We start from the raw sequence: 19,361 nt of genomic DNA, 5'->3' as shown, positions 1-19,361 counted from the left end.
TTTCCTTCTCTTTTTTATTGTATTGGGAGAAAAGGGAGTTTGCCAATTGGTCATGTGATAAAATCAAATTTCTATTCGTTGATATTGTTTTTTTGTTATATTTATTCCATTGTTGATACTTTGTTTGAAAATGGCAAATGAATTGCATACACTACTTATACGTCAGCGTGTTGAATATTGTTGTATATTGTTTATAATATTGATGTATAAGTAGTATCACAATGTCATTTTAAGAGGGTTGTCATTTTAACACAAACCTACTTTCGCATCTTTAAAGAAGACATGCAGTAAAGACCTGTCACTATAATTATAAAATGTTTAATTGCTAAAGTGATACTCCCTCCGTTCCACAGTAATAGAGGCATTTTATTTTCTGCACTCATTTTGATAAAATGATATTAAATAGTTAAAGTGGTGAGAGAGTAAAGTAAGAGAGAGAATAATGTAGAGAAGAGTCTTATCTACAATATTCTCTTTCATACTCTATTTTTTTCTCCACTTTAACTATTTATTATTATTTTTCCAAAATGAGTGCGCAAAATGAAATGTCTCTATTACTATGGAACGGAGGGAGTATAATGAACGGACTTAAGATCTTATTAATTAATGGATCTGAGTTCAATTCCTATATAAGTACCACTTTTTGTGTTAATTGTTTCCTAAGTATATTAAAAATTATTTTTTTATTAAAAATTCATTTTTGTGTTATTTGATTTTAATTACATTAAAAGATAACTTAGAGAAATGATATTAAGGGGATTTGAATCCAACCCAATCATAATCAATAGTACTAGAAACTAAGTCCACCACATTCACAATTGAGAACCCAAGCCACCACAATTAATGGAAACTTAATTTGATAAATATACTCCTATTAACAGGGAAAAGAAAACTTATTTCTTGTTTTGAAAATGATACTTTAAAGGGACTCGAACCACCACATTTGCTAGAAACTTAAATTCACCATACTCACCATTTTAGCATCTTATAACGACACGAAATTGAAACACGTCTAGATGCAAAACTGAAATGCATCATTCCTACCATTAGAAGTTAATAAATGAAGTGAGATGATGGAGTGTGTAATAAATGAAGTGAGTTGGTTGAAGGTGGGTCTCTTTTTGACTTTTTGATTTTTTATTTTTGTTTTGGTTTATTTTAATGTAGATAATGACATTTTGATGTAATTTTGATGAACAATGGAGTAAAATTGTATGACCAAATATGGAAAATTCTAAATGTGACTCTAAAACTGAGACGGACTTTTATGGTAAAATGTGACTCCCAAACTAGAACGGAGGGAGTATTTATAAGTTTGAGAAATTATGATTCCTGTCACATATTTCCAAATCGCACCGCAAATGATCATAAATAGGAATAGTAGTCCTTTCCACCAATTCCAATTACTAGTCTCTACTGATTACTGAATCCCCCCATTTGGAAAAAGAACATAGAGATGATGCAGAGATGGTGCTGGAGGCTCCGCTCTTTGGCATCCTTTGCTTCCTCTACCCACCTCCGCCCTCCCGCCGCCGCTCGTCTCCTCCACACTTGTCCCAGTTTATTCCACAAACCCCCAATCGCCACTCGTTCTCTAATTGCACCCAATTTTACCTCCCACATCAGCGCCTCCACCTTTCCCTCTCCTATCACACACTCGCCTCTCTCTGTAAGTGTCTCATCTTAGCCCTCGCTCCTTTTTTTGTTGTTTTCTTGTATATGTGTTCCTGGTGGTTGAAAGCTGGCTTTTATTCTTGATGTTGGGTTATTTCCTTATCAGAATATCTGAAGATGCTTGCGCATTTTAGATTACATTGCTCCCCCACCCTCCACCAATACCATTGTGTGTGTTAAACATTCTTGATTGATTTTTTGGGGGATGTTTATCGATATCAAGTAATTAGGAATGTTAATTGCTATTTCCATCATCAGCCTAATGGTAGAATGTGATGAATTTTTCTGTAAAGGTTGCTACTTTGTGTTGGGATCTGTCCATATGTCAGATCATCCAACTCGATTGAGTTCTGGGTCAGTTTGAACTGTTAATCTTAAATGTTGTTATCTAAATGAGATTTTCACAAGTTTCCGACACTTTTTGCGTGTACCGGTATTATACTCTCCACCGTCTATGGTCATTTTGGTCTTGATTTGTTGTGTTTTCTCCATTTGTTTCTTGCTATTAAAATTATACATTTTTCATCTTGTCGACACCACTTAGATATATTGAACATATGTTTGCTGTGATAGGAATTTGTTTATTCATATCTTCTCATGTCTCGTATCGAAATGGTATCTTTTTAGTTGATCCAAGTACGGCATATCACTGTTAAGCAGAGGAAGAGGAAGTTGAAGAGTAGGAAGCCAATGACTCCAGTAGTTTCCAAAGTCAAAAAAGTCAAAATCAAAGGCTACTCGTATGTATATAATGCCTTCTATAGATGCACTATATTTCGTCAATTTTCTGGATCTGGGAAAGAAACACTGATAATGCGATGGTTTTTTGTTATTAGGTCTTATAAAGGAAGATTTAGGCTTATGAATGATGGGCAGATCAGGCGATGGAAGGAGGGGAAGCGGCATAATGCATTCTCAAAGGTTTGCGTACTAAGCATCTCATAGATATTTTAATATATATACGAAAAAAAAACGAGTAGCTATTACCGATAGGGAAGTTGTCGAACAGGTTACTTGAGACGTCTTCCTTTTTCCAGTAATTTACCGCCTAAACATGGATTATCCTAGCTCTAATAGAGCCACCTGGTAAATATCATATGATCATAGATCTTCTCAACTTTGGAAGAATTGGAAGGTTTCTGTTGAGTACGTTTCACACTATATAAAAGAAGTTTTAGCTATAATTTCTTTAATAATATTTCATGTAGAAGTCTAATTTGGTGTATAAAAATTTTAGCTATACTTAATGCAAGGTTTAGCTATAATTATCAGTACAAGTTTTAGCTAGAGGATTTGATGGAGTATGTACTGAACATTCTGGTGCCTATCATTTAATAGTAGCAGCAATTATGCGGTTTGTAGTACAGTTTGGTGGTTTTTTCTTTTTCCAGATGTCTTTTCTCTAGAATGTGCTCTATGGTCTTGTGTTGTAAATACTACCCATGTACTGAATTATCCATAAACAAGGAAACTAATGCTTCAGAGAACCAACTACGTACTAGATGAGTTTGTGGAGTATTCTTTAAAATAGGTTTTTTCTTTAACTGATCTAGTATTGTTCCATTTTATTTTCGTTGATTTCACCTTTCCCTTTTCTGCCAAAATCATTCTCCCACTCTGATTCCTCTCCTTTGATGTCTCCACTGGAACCTCTTCAAATATAAAACATACTAATAAAATTACTTGGTTTGTTATGGCAGTCTAAGAAGTCAAAACGACGACTGAGACAACCTGGTATTGTTCCTGCGGCTTATGCAAAGGTAATGAAGAAGCTAAATTTCTGCGCTTGAAGCAAAGTTCGCAATGCAGTAGCCTCGTTGTCGCTAAGAAGGCTGCCCTTGTCATCAGAGCATACTTCATCGCATAATTTCCATAGATGCTTGTAAGTCAGTTTTTCAAGGCTCCTCTAACTGATTGATAGATTTAGTCCAGATTTGCAGTTTTGCGGAATACTGCATTTCGTTTGAATTGGTTGATGGTTCAATTGTGCTTTCCTTAACAAGACAACTGCTCAAAACGCTGAGATGTGTAAGGTGGGTTGCAGTATATTTTGTGCTTGCAACATTAGAGCTACCTTCATGTGGATCTTATTTTGGTTGTACCTTTCGCTGGCATTCTTATACAGGATCAAGAAAGTTTGTTTTTTAACGATTTCTATCTCAGAGGTTTTACTTTTGGCATGACAAATGCATCTTTGATTTTAGGATTTTTCTTACATCTAACTTCTATTTACATCCCAAAACTTCCTGAAAAGAAACAGGCTACAAATCTCTAAATTAGTTGACAAAACAACAATTCATACACTTGTTATCCTAAAAAGTTTCTTCTGATCCTCATCATTTGGAGAAGCAACACAGGTTTACTTTACATGCCACGCCTCTTTTACAAAAGAATATGAAATAGATCCAAACTCATCAAGTACATCAAAAAAGAGAAAATGAAGAAAGAAAAAGAGCAAACGACAAATAAATGAAAAGGGCAAACAGCCTTTTAAACTTCAGCCTTTCCTTTAGCTAGAACCTCAGATAAAACAGTAGTCTTGGAATGATCAGCAACAAATTCAGGGGCAGGGGTGTTCTTCCCACTTTTGACGACGTGCCCGGCTGCTTTCGCTCCTTTGAAGCTGCTGATATTTCCGAATATCAGAATAACCATCCCCACGAGCCCTGCACAGAATGATGCTCCAAACGCTCTGCCAACATTTCCAGGTATGGAAGTTGCTACCGCGAATCCTGCACAAGCTCCTAGTGCTCGTGCCCATGAAAACCACACAGAAAATGCACCTTCTTTACCTGCCGGGGAACAATCCAACCACAGAACTCTCCCGAAAGCATGCAGGAAACCTGTCAAAGTGTATCATTTTTCAGCATATAACACATTAGCATAAGTAGCAGGGACTCAAAAAAAGATCGGTATGCACCTGTGGCAGATCCCTGTACAGCTGCGAAGAAAAACAGATTGCCTTTAGTCCACATGGCTCCTTTATAATAGAAACCAAACCCTGATGCCAAAGTAGACAATATGAAGCCAAGAAGCTGCATCTTCTCCGCATCTAATTTCATGGCTAGCTGAAGTGGATGTACCAATGGAAGAGAAGCTATAGGAACCATGAAATATGTTAGCCATAGAAACAATATGTTCTTTGTTTGGAAGCAACTGTATCCCATGGCATGAAGCAATGCTGCTCCGAAGATGCACATTGACATAAAAGATGATAGGAAAACTCCAGCAAGACTCCCTGCAGCATGCGGGTATCTGAAGATGGACAACACGTGCGTTATGGGCGCAGAATGTGATGGTGCGTCGTTGTAAGTTGTCGTGGCTCTGTCTGTGCTGAAAATGTGGAGCAATCCTAGACCCCAAACAAGGCCGCTGAATATGGAAACAACCCACATCGCGGTGAAGTGGTCCTTGTGGCTGAACATGTGGTATGTGAATGAAGACATGATTGCAGCTCCCAAGCAGCCCGCTGCAGTTGAGTAGAGGGACAGCCGGCTGGTGAAGGATCTTCTGTTTGCAAACTGTTGCTGCGGTATGACGGAGCCTGTGAATCCGCGGATCATTAGGCCAAGGTGGCGGGCATGAGCTGCACCAACAATGGTGTTTGCTGCCACGATGATGGCAATGTATGGCGGAAAGATCCACGACTTCTTGAAAAAGCCGGCTGGGAGGCAGAAGATGGCTCCAATTATGGTGGCTGCACCAGCTATAAGCTGCTGATAGTGGCTATAATCAAGGAGGATCGAAACAATGCCCAATACAGGCGCTGAAAGAATTAGCCCCATGAACCAAGAGATCGAAGTCCATTCCAGCGGGGATACATTCTTCCCACCCAGTTTAATTGCCCTGTGCACCAGTTCTTCATATCTGCAATTATCCGTGTAGATTATTAGCTTTAGTCACACAGAATACCAGTTACTATAGCTACAAACATAAGATTTCAAACAAAACATGATTCAATAGTTAATAACTTCAGAAATTGCTTCCAAATGTTTGAAAACATTTCACAACTAAATGGCTAGGGCTTTTTGCAGTTTGCTTTTATTTAACTAATCAATGTCTTTTGAAGCAATGAACAGATCTAAAACAGTTCAAATCCTTGAAAACAATTTTTACAACTTTAACTCCAAAAATCCAGCCTAAGCTGCCTACACGGCCACATTAGGCTGTTTTTCTTCAAAAAAACATTCCATTCTCAGGTGATTTTGGTGTTCCTTGTTCTAATTCATGCTGTATTTTGAATTTTTGACGGTAAAAATGCTCAAAAAATAGTAAAACAACTAGAAACGAAGAAAAATCTACAAAATCAACAAATTGCATGGTGTAGCAGCAAAAACATGAGTAAGAAAGGGGGGAAATGAGTAGTTTGAGAAGAAAGGAAAAGAAAATTAGGGCTAGGGTTTGGTAAGTTGACAGCTCTGGAAAGAAGATAAGTATGTAGAGAAGTTACAGTAGCATTTCACTGTGCTTGCAGGTGACATTCTGGTAGCTCCTCTCCCAGCCCTGCGGCGGGGCCGGCGGATCTGAGACGGTCTGGCTGATAATGAGCGGGAAGACGATGGGGATGAGGACGGTGTGGAGGAAGTAGGAGCAGAGTCCGTACATGTACCAGCCGAGAAGTTCAGGTTTGGAGGGTTTGTCCTCGAGTCCTCCTCCGCCGCCGGGCTTGTACATGTCCTGCGCGGCGACATTGTGAGAGTCTGGGGTGGTAGTAGCCATGGCTGCTTCCTTTTGGTGCGAGCTGATTTCTGCCATGGATAGATATATAGCGCAGGAGGTGGTGAGGGTGGAAAGGAGAGGGTTTGTTGAAATTGTGGAGTGTGGCAGTAGCAATAAGAGTGGAGGAGGTCAGGGGCAGGGGCAGAGGTGTGGAGAAATTTGCAGAGAGTGATAGCTATGTAGCATAGTAGCGTCACAGCTGGTATTGTGGTGTTTTCGAGGGTTTATGATTTGAATTGGTTTTAGTAGGCATTAGGCAACGGCACATAATCCTATCTTTTGTGTTGTTTGCTTTATTCCACCCTAGTGTCATAGCTACCACCATATTATATACAATAAATGTTACTTTCATTTTCTACGTAACGCCACATTATCTTAACTTTTGTAATTCCATGCACTCCATCTCCAAAACGTTTCTGTTTTGGAATTAATTTAGATAATGATAGTTTTAGTGAATAAAACTGTAAGTGGGAAACAAAGAAGTACTGCACTTCTTAAAATAATGTAAGATATAAATTAGAATAGGCAAAGATAGAGAAGATAAGAGTAAAAGAGAGATTAGTTCCAAAATAAGCCATGTCTCATTTAGGTTATGACTTATGATATTCTAAAATTGAACACCCACCACGTAGGCTAGGTGAAGGGAGTATAATACTCCGTATCAAAGATAGAAAAATATACTCCTCTCGTTTGTGAAATGTTGTTCAGTTTTGACATTTCGATCCATCCACAAAATATTGTTCATTTTGTTTCTTTTCTATTTTTGGTAAATAGTCTCCACTTTCCACTAACCCATTAAACTCACATTCTATTATAAACCCAATATATAAATATGGGACCTACAATCCACTATTTTTCTACTAACTTTTCTTCACATTTCTTAAAACTCGTGACGAGTCAAACATGGAAAATATTTTGCGGACGGAGGGAGGAAAAAAAAAGTGAAGTAATAAAAATTTGAGAGATAATAAAATGTGAGAGAAAATAATAGCAAGATAAAAAAAGTAAATGACTCAATAGGATGACGAAAAAATAAATATGACTATTTTTTAGTGAAGTTCAATATTTTTACTTTATTTTTTTACTATTATATTTTTTATTCCTTTTACACATAATTAACAATGCTTTACTTACTTAAACTTTTTTAATATCTCACATAATGAACGGAGGTGGAGTATTATTTGTTAGCACGTTGTGTGCGTACACTATGTGAGAAGAAGAAAGAGGCCTTTGAATTCTTAAACCATTTCCTCTGCTTGAAATAAGACATGCTAAAGTGGTAATTCGCCTTAATTAAACGGGACAGTTTACATGGTAACCAAAAAATTCCACTTGATGATAGTGCTTTGCCCCATGCAATGTTTTCCCTAACAAAATTTTCTTTTCTTTTCTTTTTCTTTTCTTTATTCCCAACTTTATCTTAAATTTAGCAATCATCAAGATCATGGAGTGTATTTCTATTTGAATTCTAAGGAGTAGTACTTTTTAGTTTCATCAGTTCAAAGAAGGTGAATTCTTATAAAAATAGAATAAATAAATCAAAGCATGGAGTAAAAAAAATACTGTATTTGACATTAGTGATGTGGGGTAAGGTTAAAGCAAGCATTACTTTACCAATAGTTCCATGATTTGTGCCGTTAGAGGATGTTAACTTTTGGACAACATTGTTGGAGTGAAATTATAACCAATTTCATCATTGGGAAACATATGATATGATTGTTGAAAATTGGATTTACTTTTTCTTTTATGTGACTGTGACTTAATTTGATGGATATCTTCATCTGGTCATTTGTTGACCACTTTTGTGGTACAGTCGAACACATTATTCTGTTTTCTGAATGGCCAGAACCCATTGAAAAAAGACCATGGCCCATTTTATTTCTAATAAAAATTGAAAAATAAATATAAACTCTAATTTGATTGGTGAATCCTAATTAATTACTGTATTTAAAGTTATACTAAGACAGTAATTTGAAAAAAAAAATTACTATCATGATTCTCTCAATAAATCTATATCTGAATCAATAGCCTATAAACCATGCATGATATCAAACTATATCTAAGCAACTAAATTATCGAAATTAAGTAAGTGGAGAAGCAAGGTTTATTTTTCATTTTAGAGGAAAAATTAGGGATTAGGGATTCAATTAAAAAATAAAAAATACCCCATATTGAATGGTACAGAATGTTGGTAACTGAAAGTTTTTTTGGACATATTACAAAAGGAATAATATTGTAATATTTGGATGAAGAACAAAATACACCAAAAAATGGAAAATTATTCTTGGTTCTATCTTCCTTGCATCTGAGAAAGTGTGACTTGATTTTCTGATGACTGCTGTGGTGTAGCTTTATCAACTTGTTGAAACACACTATTTCTTGTGATGAATGATGGATTTTTGGGCATTGGCAGAGTTGCTGTCTCATTTTTGAGCATGAATAAAACATCTTCAATGTTTGGTCGATCCACTGCATGATTTTCAACACACAGAAGCCCAATGTGAATGCATTTCTGCAGCTGCTCTAACACACATGACTCCCTCAACATTGGATCCATCAGTTGCAATGCATCATCTTTCCTCCACAGCTCCCACGCCTGCAATTAAACACGTTCGTCTCCAAGAGTTCGACACAAATTGATGAGAGATAATGAAATCATACGAAACTCACGTATTCCACGATGCTCAAAGGGCCTTCAATCTCATGGAAGCTTCCGTTTCTCCTACCGCTCACAATCTCAAGTACTAAAACACCATAGCTATACACATCGGATTTGACCGAGAATATGCCTTGCATTGCATACTCGGGGGCCATGTAGCCACTGCGACACATTACATACGGTATTTGTTAGTTATAATGTAATTGTGCATCGAAAGGAATGTGTGACTTACTAAGTCCCAACGCGTCTATTTGTGTTGACTTCACTAGCGTCTTCTTTGAAGATTCTTGCAAGGCCGAAATCAGAGATCTTGGGAGTCATGTTTTGATCAAGTAGAATGTTGTTTGGTTTCATGTCACGATGGATGATTTTGAGGCGAGAGTGCTTATGAAGATAAACAAGACCTTGAGCAGTCCCCTCAATGATGTTGAACCGTTTCTCCCAATCTAACCGCTCCCTCCCGGACGGACCTGTGTTTGTGCAAATTTTGTATTCACAAAGCTAACTTTTTTGGTGATTGAAATTTGGATGAGGAGACTTACTGAAGAGAAAGCAATCCAGACTTTTGTTAGGCATGTAGTCATATATAATCATTTTGTCATCTTTGTGAATGCAAAATCCTATAAGCTTAACAAGGTTGACATGCTGGAGCTCAGAGATGAGTATGAGCTCATTTTTGAACTCAAGCAAGCCTTGTCCTGACTTTTGCGAAAGAAGCTTCACTGCTATGTCTTGGCCCTCTCTTGTTCTGCCCTGTAAATTAATGTTGTTGATTGACTGATTCACAAAGAAAAAGTAAACAAGTAGTGGTGTCCCAGTTATGAATGACCTGACCTTATAAACAGGGCCAAAGCCGCCCTCTCCGAGTTTGTTTTTGGAGGAGAAGTTGTTAGTGGCAGATATGATGGATGCATAAGTGAAAAGCTTAAGCTGATGACCATTGGCTCCTTTGATCTCGAGCTCGTAACTTCCTGTGTATCCCTCCAGTGTGAGGAGTTCTTGCAATTCTTCCTCCCTTTTCGCTGATGATCATCCAAATATAGCATGAGAATTGAGATTTATTGCTTTCAATGTAATGAAAAAGAGAAATACAAACATGCCATGCTCACCCTTACGATTTCGCATGATCAAAAGAACAAGTGCCAATATAAGCAGTAGAATTGCACTGAATACACCCAGGATTATTCCTATATACTTCGCTTTTGCTGTCACAAAAATGTTAAGTTAGGTCACGAAGAAATGAGGAAATTAATCCAGGCAAAATGATAAAGGTATACTGAGAACTAAATAAATTGATTGCATACATATACAATCAATATGTGTATTAGATTGAAAAAAATGAAACTATAGCAACATGAAATCATTCTACCAAGATGCTTATGTAAATTCCAATCATAATTTGTATCATAGTATCAGAACAACTAACGATCCAAAGTAGAAAACGTTCTTATAGCAAGATACCTTTTGGTGAAGATTGAATAACATAACTCTTCTCCCAGTTGCCTGAATTATCCTGTACCCACTTCAAATCTCTACCAATCCAATAGCTGCAGCCGTAGCCGTCTCCTCCTTGATAGCCCCCGCATTCACAATCATCCCATTTCCAGCAGGCATCCCTGCAGTCACTCAGGCTAAGGTTTGCGTTGTTGTCGTATGCTCGACCCACTGGTGTGTTGTTGGCATGCGTAAAGTATCCTGACCTCAGATCAACCACCTGATGCTGTTTCAAGCACTTCGGCTGCTCCCACAACTCACACCCTTTGTCGTATAAATCATCACCAGAGTTGTAACCATAGCAAACGCTGGCCATAACCAAGGTGATACCCCTGTCATCGATGGTCGTTATGTTCCCCACCTCGTCAAGCTGCCACCCTGAAGTAACCTTCCGGCTGTCCATCGTCAGCCCTTCAACTTGGATCACTGTATACATGAAGTAGTCTCCTTCGCTGGTTAAGTTATAGTTGAAGTTAAAAGGATCAATGTCCGAATAGAAATTCTCGAATATCTTGACATTCTTAAAATAGTTGGAGTCATAGTCCACGAGGCGTCCGCTCCTCCAGTAGGCCATCCCTCGCCGTCTAATGACCAGCTCGCCTTGATTCGGGTCCCACTCCAGAGTGAAAGGGCCGGGCGCGGGATTAGACGGCGTGAGCCATGAAGTGATCTTGGTGTTTGCTGATAGCTTCATTCCTGATAGAAGGGTGTCTGTGGGGTGATCATAGCTCTGCCATAGCACTTGAGTACCATTTGAGAGAAGTATGAAATTCCCTGTATCCGTGAGTGTGGCGGTTATGTTATTTGTAGTGGTTTGGGATGGGACGGTGTAGATGTAGATGGGATCGCCTCCATCGCGGGTGATGGTGAGGTCGCCTCTGGTACCGAGGGTCAGCACGGGAGTGGAGTTTGTAAAGACAGGGTCGTCCCGGTTGGCAATCCAGACTGCTTTGTGATCAACAGGAGCGTTCTGGCCGCGGTTGAACACGACTGCTATGTAAGTGTTGTTTGAGAGCAGATCGGCTTCAGGGGTGTAGAAGCGTAAGGTGAAGAGGCCGTTGCGGGAATCGAGTTGAGACGTCGAGTTCAGAGTGTCTCCTTGTCTCAGAGTGTCGGTGGAGGAAACTAGTTTGATGATGCTGAGACAGAGTGTGATACATATCCATACCATAATTGATCTGCAGGATGAAGCTTTGTTGGGAGTCTTCATCATGGGGGTTTGGAAATGACGAGGATTAGTGCTTTTTTGTGAGGTTTGGACTTTGGATAATTGGATTGGAAGTTTGACTTGCTTTCTCTATCTCCTTTTCCTTCTCATTTTCTTTGGCATTTTTAAGGCCAATAAATGTGTGATTAGTGCCGTGTGTGATTGTCCTCACTCCTCAATGTCCATCTCATTTTAAGTTTCTAGGAAACAAGCTCTTAATTAGGTTCCGTCTACTCATTATACGTTGAATGGCAAACATAAACTTCAACAAGCAAATAGGTGTGGAAAGAAGAGAAAATGTGAACAAATACACCCTCCAATCCATCTCATAAAAATACAGATTTTGAGAACGACATTAATTTTAAACCACAATTTATAAAATACAAAAAAAAAAGAAAATATAATTAAAATTTTATTAGTAGAAAGTTAGCCCAAAAATAAAATATAGAGACAAACATAGAAAATAAGTCTATATATATTAAAAATAATATGGTAGGGGCTTTATCAGGACTATTTGCTATAGTCAAATAAGCCTATATATTAGAAATAATACTTCTTCGGTCTGTTATTAATTGCTTGATTTGACTTGGCTAAGATTTTTTATGTATTATCTATCAGCTTCAATCAGACTAAAGAAATGAAAAAAAACTATTTTTATGGAAAGTATGATCTAATAAGGTAGTATTGATATATTTGTTGATATTTTAATGCGAATTCCATGTGTTTAGGTAATTATAACATAGTACTTGATTGTATTGTATGCAAAACTAGTTTTAAATGCAGAACGCATAACGCGGATAATTCGTAAATGATTAAGCAAGGTTTATTTTTTCATTTTAGAGGCAGATGGTGAATTGGCAAAATTTAGGGATTATGAATTCAATTAACCCTCCAAAATTAAACAATGTCCGTATTGAATGGTACATAATCAGGGTAACTGAATTTTTTTTGAGTTCATTACATAGTTTATGAGGTAAAACATCAAAAACTGGACAGTTATGTTCTATCTTCCTGATAACTGAGAAAGTGTGACTTGATTGTCTGATAACTGTTGTGGTGTAGTTTTGTCCACTTCTTGAAACACACTATTTCTTGTAATAAATGCTGGATTTTTGGGCATAGGCAGAGTTGCTGTCTCATTTTTGAGCATGAATAAAACATCTTCAATGTTTGGTCGATCCACTGCATAATTCTCAACACACAGAAGCCCAATGTGAATGCATTTCCGCAGCTGCTCTAACACACATGACTCCCTCAACATTGGATCCATCAGTTGCAATGCATCATCTTTTCTCCACAGCTCCCATGCCTGCAATTTAACACGTTCGTCTCCAAGAGTTCGACATAAATTGATGAGAGATAATGAAACCACACGAAACTCACGTATTCCACGATGCTCAAAGGGCCTTCAATATCAAGTACCAAAACTCCATAACTATACACATCAGATTTGACTGAGAATATGCCTTGCATTGCATACTCAGGGGCCATGTAACCACTGCACCACAGTACTTCTATTTGTAAGCTATGAATAATCACGTATTCATGTGTGACTTACTAAGTCCCAACACGTCGGTTTGTGTTGACTTCACCAGCGTCTTCTTTGAAGATTCTTGCAAGGCCAAAATCAGACATCTTGGGAGTCATGTTGTGATCAAGTAGTATGTTGTTTGGTTTCATGTCACGATGGATGATTCTGAGGCGGGAGTACTTGTGGAGGTATAGTAGCCCCTGAGCAGTCCCCTCGATGATGTTGAACCGTTTCTCCCAATCTAACTGCTCCCTACCGGATGGACCTGCAGTTGCGCAAATTTGTATTCACAAAGCTAACTTTACTGAAGAGAAAACAATCCAGACTTTTGTTAGGCATGTAGTCATATATAATCATTTTGTCATCTTTGTGAATGCAGAATCCTATAAGCTTAACAAGGTTGACATGTTGCAGTTCAGAAATGAGTATGAGCTCATTTTTGAACTCAAGCAAGCCTTGTCCCGACTTTCGCGAAAGAAGCTTCACTGCTATGTCTTTGCCTTCTTGTGTTCTACCCTGTACATTAATGTTGTTGATTGACTGATTTTTGAACAAATAGTGGTGTCTAAGATATGAATGATCTGACCTTATAAACAGGGCCGAAACCGCCCTCTCCCAGTTTGTTGTTGCAGGAGAAGTTGTTTGTGGCAGATGTGATGGATGCATAAGTGAAAAGCTGAAGTTGATGACCATTGGTTCCTCTATTCTCGAGCTCGTAACTTCCTGTATATCCCTCCAATGTCAGGAGTTCATGTAATCTTTTCTTCCTTTTCACTGATGATCATTCAAATACAGCATGAGAATTGAGATTATTGATTTCAAAGTAATAAAAAAGAGAAATACAAACATGGCATGCTCACCCTTACGATTTTGCCTGATCAAAGAAACAAGTGCCAACATAAGCAGTAGAACTGCACTTATTAAACCCAAAATTACTCCTGTATACTTGGTTTTGCTGTCACAAAAATTTCAAGTTAGCTCATTCAGAGTTTGTGTATGTTGGAACGAAGAAATGAGGAAATTAATCAAGGCAAAATGATAAAAGTATACTGAGAATTAAATGAATTGATTGCATACCAACATACAATCAATATGTGCATTAGACTGAGAAAAATGAAATTATAGAAACATGAAATCGTTCTACCAAGATGCTTAGGGATGAAATTCTATGACCAAAAATGACTTGGTCATAGAATTTCATCCCTGAATGAGTTATCTACCCTACTAAATATGCTCTAAATATACTATTTTGTATCATTGAATCAGAAAACGTGGTAATAGCAAGGTACCTTTTGGTGAAGATTGAATAACATATATCTTCTCCGAGTTGCCTGAAAGATCCTGCTCCCACTTCATATCTCTACCAATCCAATAGCTGCAGCCGTAGCCGTCTCCTCCTTGATAGCCCACACATTCACAATTATCCCATTTCCAGCAGGTGTCCCTGCAGTCACTCAGGCTGAGGGGCCCGCTGGTGCCGGCAGGTATCAGCACTGGTGTGTTGTTGGCATAGGTAAAGTATCCCGACCTCAGATCAACCACCTGACGCCGTTTCAAGCACTTTGGCTGCTCCCACAACTCACACCCTTTGTCGTAATCATAAATACCAGAGTTGTAACCGTAGCAAACACTGGCCATAACCAGGACGAAACCCCTGTCCATGACTGTTATGTTCCCCGCCTCATCCAGCACCCACCCTGAAGTAGCCTTCCGTTCGTCCATTGTCAACCATTTGATGTAGATCACTGTATACATGAAGTAGTCTCCTTCGCTGGTTAAGTTATAGTTGATGTTCAAAGGATCAATGCCCAAATAGAAATTCTCGAAATTCTTGACATTCTTAAAAGAGTAGGAGTCATAGTCCACGAGGTATCCGCTCCTCCAGTAGGCCATCCCTCGCCGTCTGATGACTAGCTCGCCTGGGCTCGGCTCCCACTCCGGAGTGAAAGGGCCGGACGCCGGATTAGACGGCGTGAGCCATGAAGTGATCCTTTTGTTAGCCGACAGTTTCATTCCTGAGAGAAGAGTGTCGGTGGGGTGATCGTAGCTCTGCCATAACACTTGAGTACCATTTGAGCGAACTATGAAATTCCCATTATTCAAGAGAGTGGCGGTTATGTTGGTAGTGGTTTGGGATAGGCCGTTGTAGACGTGGATGGGATGACCGCCATGGCGGGTGATGGTGAGGTCGCCTCTGGTGCCGAGAGTCAGCACGGAAGTGGATTCTTTTGAGATCGGGTCGTCTCGGTTGGCAATATACACTGCTCTGTAAGTTTCCTTGAACACGACAGCTATGTAAGTGTTTTTTGCTAGTGGATCGGCTTCAGGGGCAGGGGTGTAGAAGCGTAAGGTGAAGCGGCCGTTGCGGCAATCCAGTTGAGATGATGAGTTCAGACTGTCTCCTTGTTTCAGAGTGTCGATGGAGTAAACTACTTTGATGTTGCTGAGACAGAGTGTCATACATATCCACTGCAAAATTGAAGGAGTCATTGGGTTTGGAAGCGATGAGGATAAGTGTTTTTGTGATCATCACAAATTGCATATTTGGAGGGATGGAGATTAGTATGTCTTCAAGCTTGACTTTATCTTCTCTTCCTCCCATTTTCATTTTTTCTCACATTTATAAGGCCACTATTCGTTCTGTTTGATAAGGAGTAGGGACAGACCTCAATAATCAATCTCATTAGAAGTTTTTAGGAAACAAGCTGCTTCTTATACAATAACATATTCAACGAGGAAAGGTAAATGAAAGAGGATATACCTTATTTACTTTCACAAAAAGTGAAATACTCTTTCCGTTCCAAAAAAAGTACTCCCTTCGTCCCGGAGTATTAGACTCACTTCTTTTGGGCACATGATTTAAGGAATTGATATTTAAATAGTTAAAGTGGAGAGAGTAAAGTATGAGAGAGGGAAAAAGTAGGGAAGAGAAGAGAGAAAAAAGTAGGTGGAGAATAAAATAAGATAGATGTTTTTTGCTAAAAAAGGAAATGAGTCTAATATGTTGGGACATCCCAAAAAGAAAAGTTGGTCTAATACCTTGGGGCGGAGGAAGTATGAACTTTGAGTTCGACACGAGTTTTAATGCATTATTGATAAAGTAAGAGAGAAATAGATAGAAAAAGTTTTTTAAGTATTGTTAATGGAGAACGAGTCACATCTAAAGAGAAGAAAGTTTCCAAGATTGAAATGTTCATACTCTTTGGGAACGGATGGAAAAGGAAATAGTGCACTCTTTAGGGACGGATGGAGTATATATCCTTTTAAAAATTAACACATTCCAAAGAGGAAAGGTATATAAAAAGGTAAATTAATTTCTAAAATAAAATAATAGTACAAAATGCATTCCAATTCATAAAAGTGTAATATTTTCTTAAACACCTTTCACTTTGGAGAATGATTTTTCATGAAAAAAAGACAGATATAGTAGTTATAGGATTTTTCCTCTCTATTGATAGAGATGTATAGATACATCTCTAAAATGAGAAAAGATATAGTACCTTCTCAAATACCTTCCCACTTGGAGAATGATTTTTTATTAAAAAAAAGATAAATGTGGTAGTTATAGTAAGACTTTACCCTTTCCATTTAGCTCTCCCGTTGAAGATGCTAAACGTTAGGTGGCTCAGTGTCGGGCATACATCAACTTCATCAAGCAATTATGTGTAGAAAGTAGATACTACTATATCCGTCCTATAAAAATATGTGCTCTTTCTATTTTCTTCTGTCTCACGAAAATATGTGCATTCCATTATTGGAAAGTTATCCTAATTTATTACTCTATATATTAACTTATTTACAACTTAAACCACCCTTACACTCTACTACTAATAATGTGGGTCACACTATTTACTAATACTACTTTACTAATCTTCTCCTCCTCTTTCTTACTTTACCAATTTTGTCTTAATTTTCATGCCATATCAATTGCTCTATTTTTATGGGACGAAGGGAGAATTAAATACTCCCTTCATCCCTACCGGAAATGATTGATTTCCATTTTTCAATTGTCCCACTAAAGTGATTTATTTTCATTTTTAGTGAAAACAAAACATCTAATCTCGCATTTTTTACAGTCTCTTTCATAGTATTTTATATTTTCTCCTACTTTATTTCTTCACTTAATTCAATAGATATCATTTTTTAAAAATCTTGTGACGAAAAGAAATCAATCACATGGGGTGGAATATGGTGGGATGAATGAAGTGAAGTAATATTTATGTATATATATCAGAATTTATGTAAATTTATCCCGAATCATATTGTATGGTGCTAATAATGATTTTATTTTGTAATTATACTCTCTCCGTCACACAATAAGAGTCACACTTTGTCATTTTGATCATTCCCACAATAAGAGTCACATAATTTATGTAATTTTAACCCGAATTATATTGTATGGTGCTAATAATGATTTTATTTTGTAACTATACTCCCTCCGTTCCACAATAAGAGTCACACTTTGTCATTTTGATCCGTCCCATAGTAAGAGTAAGTGAGTCTCATATTCCATTAACTTTTTCAATATACTATTATTTACATTTCTTAAAACTCGTACCCACAATAAGAATGACTCTCACTGTGGGACGAAGGGAGTACTACATAATACGAATGATATAATAACTATGCATTGTAAAAATTTATTTTATATTTTAAAAATATATCTTTATCTTATCTTCGCATAAAAGGTAGTAAAAAATTACTACTACTAGTTATTTTGTTTATCTTATTCTTTTGGAGTTCATTATTTTTAAAAAGGTACAATTATTTTTATGAAAAAGTAAATGAGAAATATACCTTCTAAATTTATCTTTCTCCCTCATACTTAAAAGTAAAATGAAATATTTACTGTGTCTATCTAAATAAGAAAATGTGAGACATTTTATAAGAACGGAATGAAGTATACACTACTCATTCATATATCTCGTTGAACAATTACTGAGTCGAATACGGAACCAGCCACCAGGAACCGCCCTTATGAATTGTTCGTGCTTTTGGTATTTTTTGACCCAAGCATTTTTGCAATTATAATTATTTCTCATCTCATGTCAGCTTCAAAGTAGGATATTTTTTGCTTTTGATACTTTCTCTCCCGTCGGCCGTCTCACTTCTTACTATCTGATACGGACAACATGAGACAGCCCAATGATGAGCCCGACAAGAATCTATCTATTGCCCAAAGGAAGGGTCGATGCCAAGACCAGCCGCGGCCACGACGTTTGCAAGATTAATTAGAATTTTATTTATTTATTGAGTGAACGTCAAGAAATACAACTCATAATCGCCTCTTGTAGCCATTGTCTTGTCCAAGATACGAGTTGTACGAGTTGTTCGTATCACTATCTTTATAACATATACATAGATATTGCATGTGTAGTGAGGGGTGTCCATGGAAATATTTAAACTATGAGGGACTACATATGCAATATTGGAAAAGCAGAATAAATTGGTTGTAACGTTCATAGCTAACGTTTTGTAACTGATTTGGAGCTAACGGTTTAGCTCAAGGAGATGATACAAAAGAAGAGAGTGAGGAGCTCACTTTGAGATAGAGATCATCTGGAAGAGTTTTGCCTAGTAGTATGACATTCTCTTTGAAAGGGATGGGTAGGTAAGAGAGACCTTCAATAAACGAATTATTTTGGTTACTAACTGAAGAATTAATAGTTAAATGCCTTGTTTTCTAAAAAAAATAAAATCATATCTATACTACTTAAAAATGACAGTTTATTAAAGTTACTATAATACCCTTTTTGAAGAGAAAATGGTAAAACCTAATGAATTTTATGTGTCAGAGATAGAAAGAGGGAGGGGGACATATTACAGAAACGAGAATGGGGATTGGGGAAAAAATGGTCTTATGAAATGATAGACATCATTGCAAATGTTGCATATTTAATGGGATGAAGGGAGTACAATTATTGATTTGATACTTTCTCTCTCGTCTCACTTACTATATGATACGGACAACATAAGAAAGCCAAATGATGTGCACAATCCTGAGCCCGACAAGAATCTATCTATTGGCCGAAGGAAGGGTCGATGCCACGACCAGCGACCACGACGTTTGAAAGATT

At 37.6% G+C, this 19,361-nt stretch overlaps 4 protein-coding genes across 4 annotated transcripts; 1 reads left to right on the top strand and 3 right to left on the bottom strand.

The window, feature by feature from the left end:
- The first annotated feature begins 1,353 nt into the window (after nt 1-1,353).
- On the top strand, nt 1,354-3,822 carry LOC125213992 (uncharacterized). The gene is made up of 4 exons (XM_048114822.2): nt 1,354-1,669; nt 2,302-2,414; nt 2,511-2,595; nt 3,375-3,822. The coding sequence occupies exons 1-4, from the start codon at nt 1,457-1,459 to the stop codon at nt 3,462-3,464; spliced, it is 501 nt and encodes a 166-aa protein (XP_047970779.1). The 5' UTR covers nt 1,354-1,456; the 3' UTR covers nt 3,465-3,822.
- A 132-nt stretch (nt 3,823-3,954) lies between these two features.
- LOC125213991 (uncharacterized) lies at nt 3,955-6,667 on the bottom strand. Its single transcript, XM_048114820.2, has 3 exons — nt 6,125-6,667; nt 4,595-5,541; nt 3,955-4,517 (listed from the first exon to the last, which is right to left on the bottom strand). The coding sequence occupies exons 1-3, from the start codon at nt 6,427-6,429 to the stop codon at nt 4,165-4,167; spliced, it is 1,605 nt and encodes a 534-aa protein (XP_047970777.1). The 5' UTR covers nt 6,430-6,667; the 3' UTR covers nt 3,955-4,164.
- A 1,873-nt stretch (nt 6,668-8,540) lies between these two features.
- On the bottom strand, nt 8,541-11,979 carry LOC125217098 (G-type lectin S-receptor-like serine/threonine-protein kinase CES101). The gene is made up of 7 exons (XM_048118923.2): nt 10,514-11,979; nt 10,162-10,257; nt 9,887-10,074; nt 9,595-9,805; nt 9,285-9,522; nt 9,064-9,214; nt 8,541-8,989 (listed from the first exon to the last, which is right to left on the bottom strand). The coding sequence occupies exons 1-7, from the start codon at nt 11,757-11,759 to the stop codon at nt 8,684-8,686; spliced, it is 2,436 nt and encodes an 811-aa protein (XP_047974880.1). The 5' UTR covers nt 11,760-11,979; the 3' UTR covers nt 8,541-8,683.
- A 671-nt stretch (nt 11,980-12,650) lies between these two features.
- On the bottom strand, nt 12,651-15,851 carry LOC125210141 (G-type lectin S-receptor-like serine/threonine-protein kinase SD1-13). Its single transcript, XM_089068552.1, has 7 exons — nt 14,567-15,851; nt 14,145-14,239; nt 13,871-14,058; nt 13,611-13,800; nt 13,312-13,549; nt 13,137-13,251; nt 12,651-13,062 (listed from the first exon to the last, which is right to left on the bottom strand). Exons 1-7 carry the CDS (start codon nt 15,772-15,774, stop codon nt 12,757-12,759), a joined length of 2,340 nt encoding a protein of 779 aa, XP_088924678.1. The 5' UTR covers nt 15,775-15,851; the 3' UTR covers nt 12,651-12,756.
- Nucleotides 15,852-19,361: the final 3,510 nt, after the last annotated feature.

This window comes from Salvia hispanica, chromosome 3, assembly GCF_029641045.1.
Source record: "Salvia hispanica isolate PSC_SH4W2 chromosome 3, Shi_PSC_v1, whole genome shotgun sequence".
Classification (NCBI taxonomy): domain Eukaryota; kingdom Viridiplantae; phylum Streptophyta; class Magnoliopsida; order Lamiales; family Lamiaceae; genus Salvia; species Salvia hispanica.
Note: the sequence above shows the minus strand (reverse complement) of the source record. Positions and strands in the feature narration are given on the sequence as shown.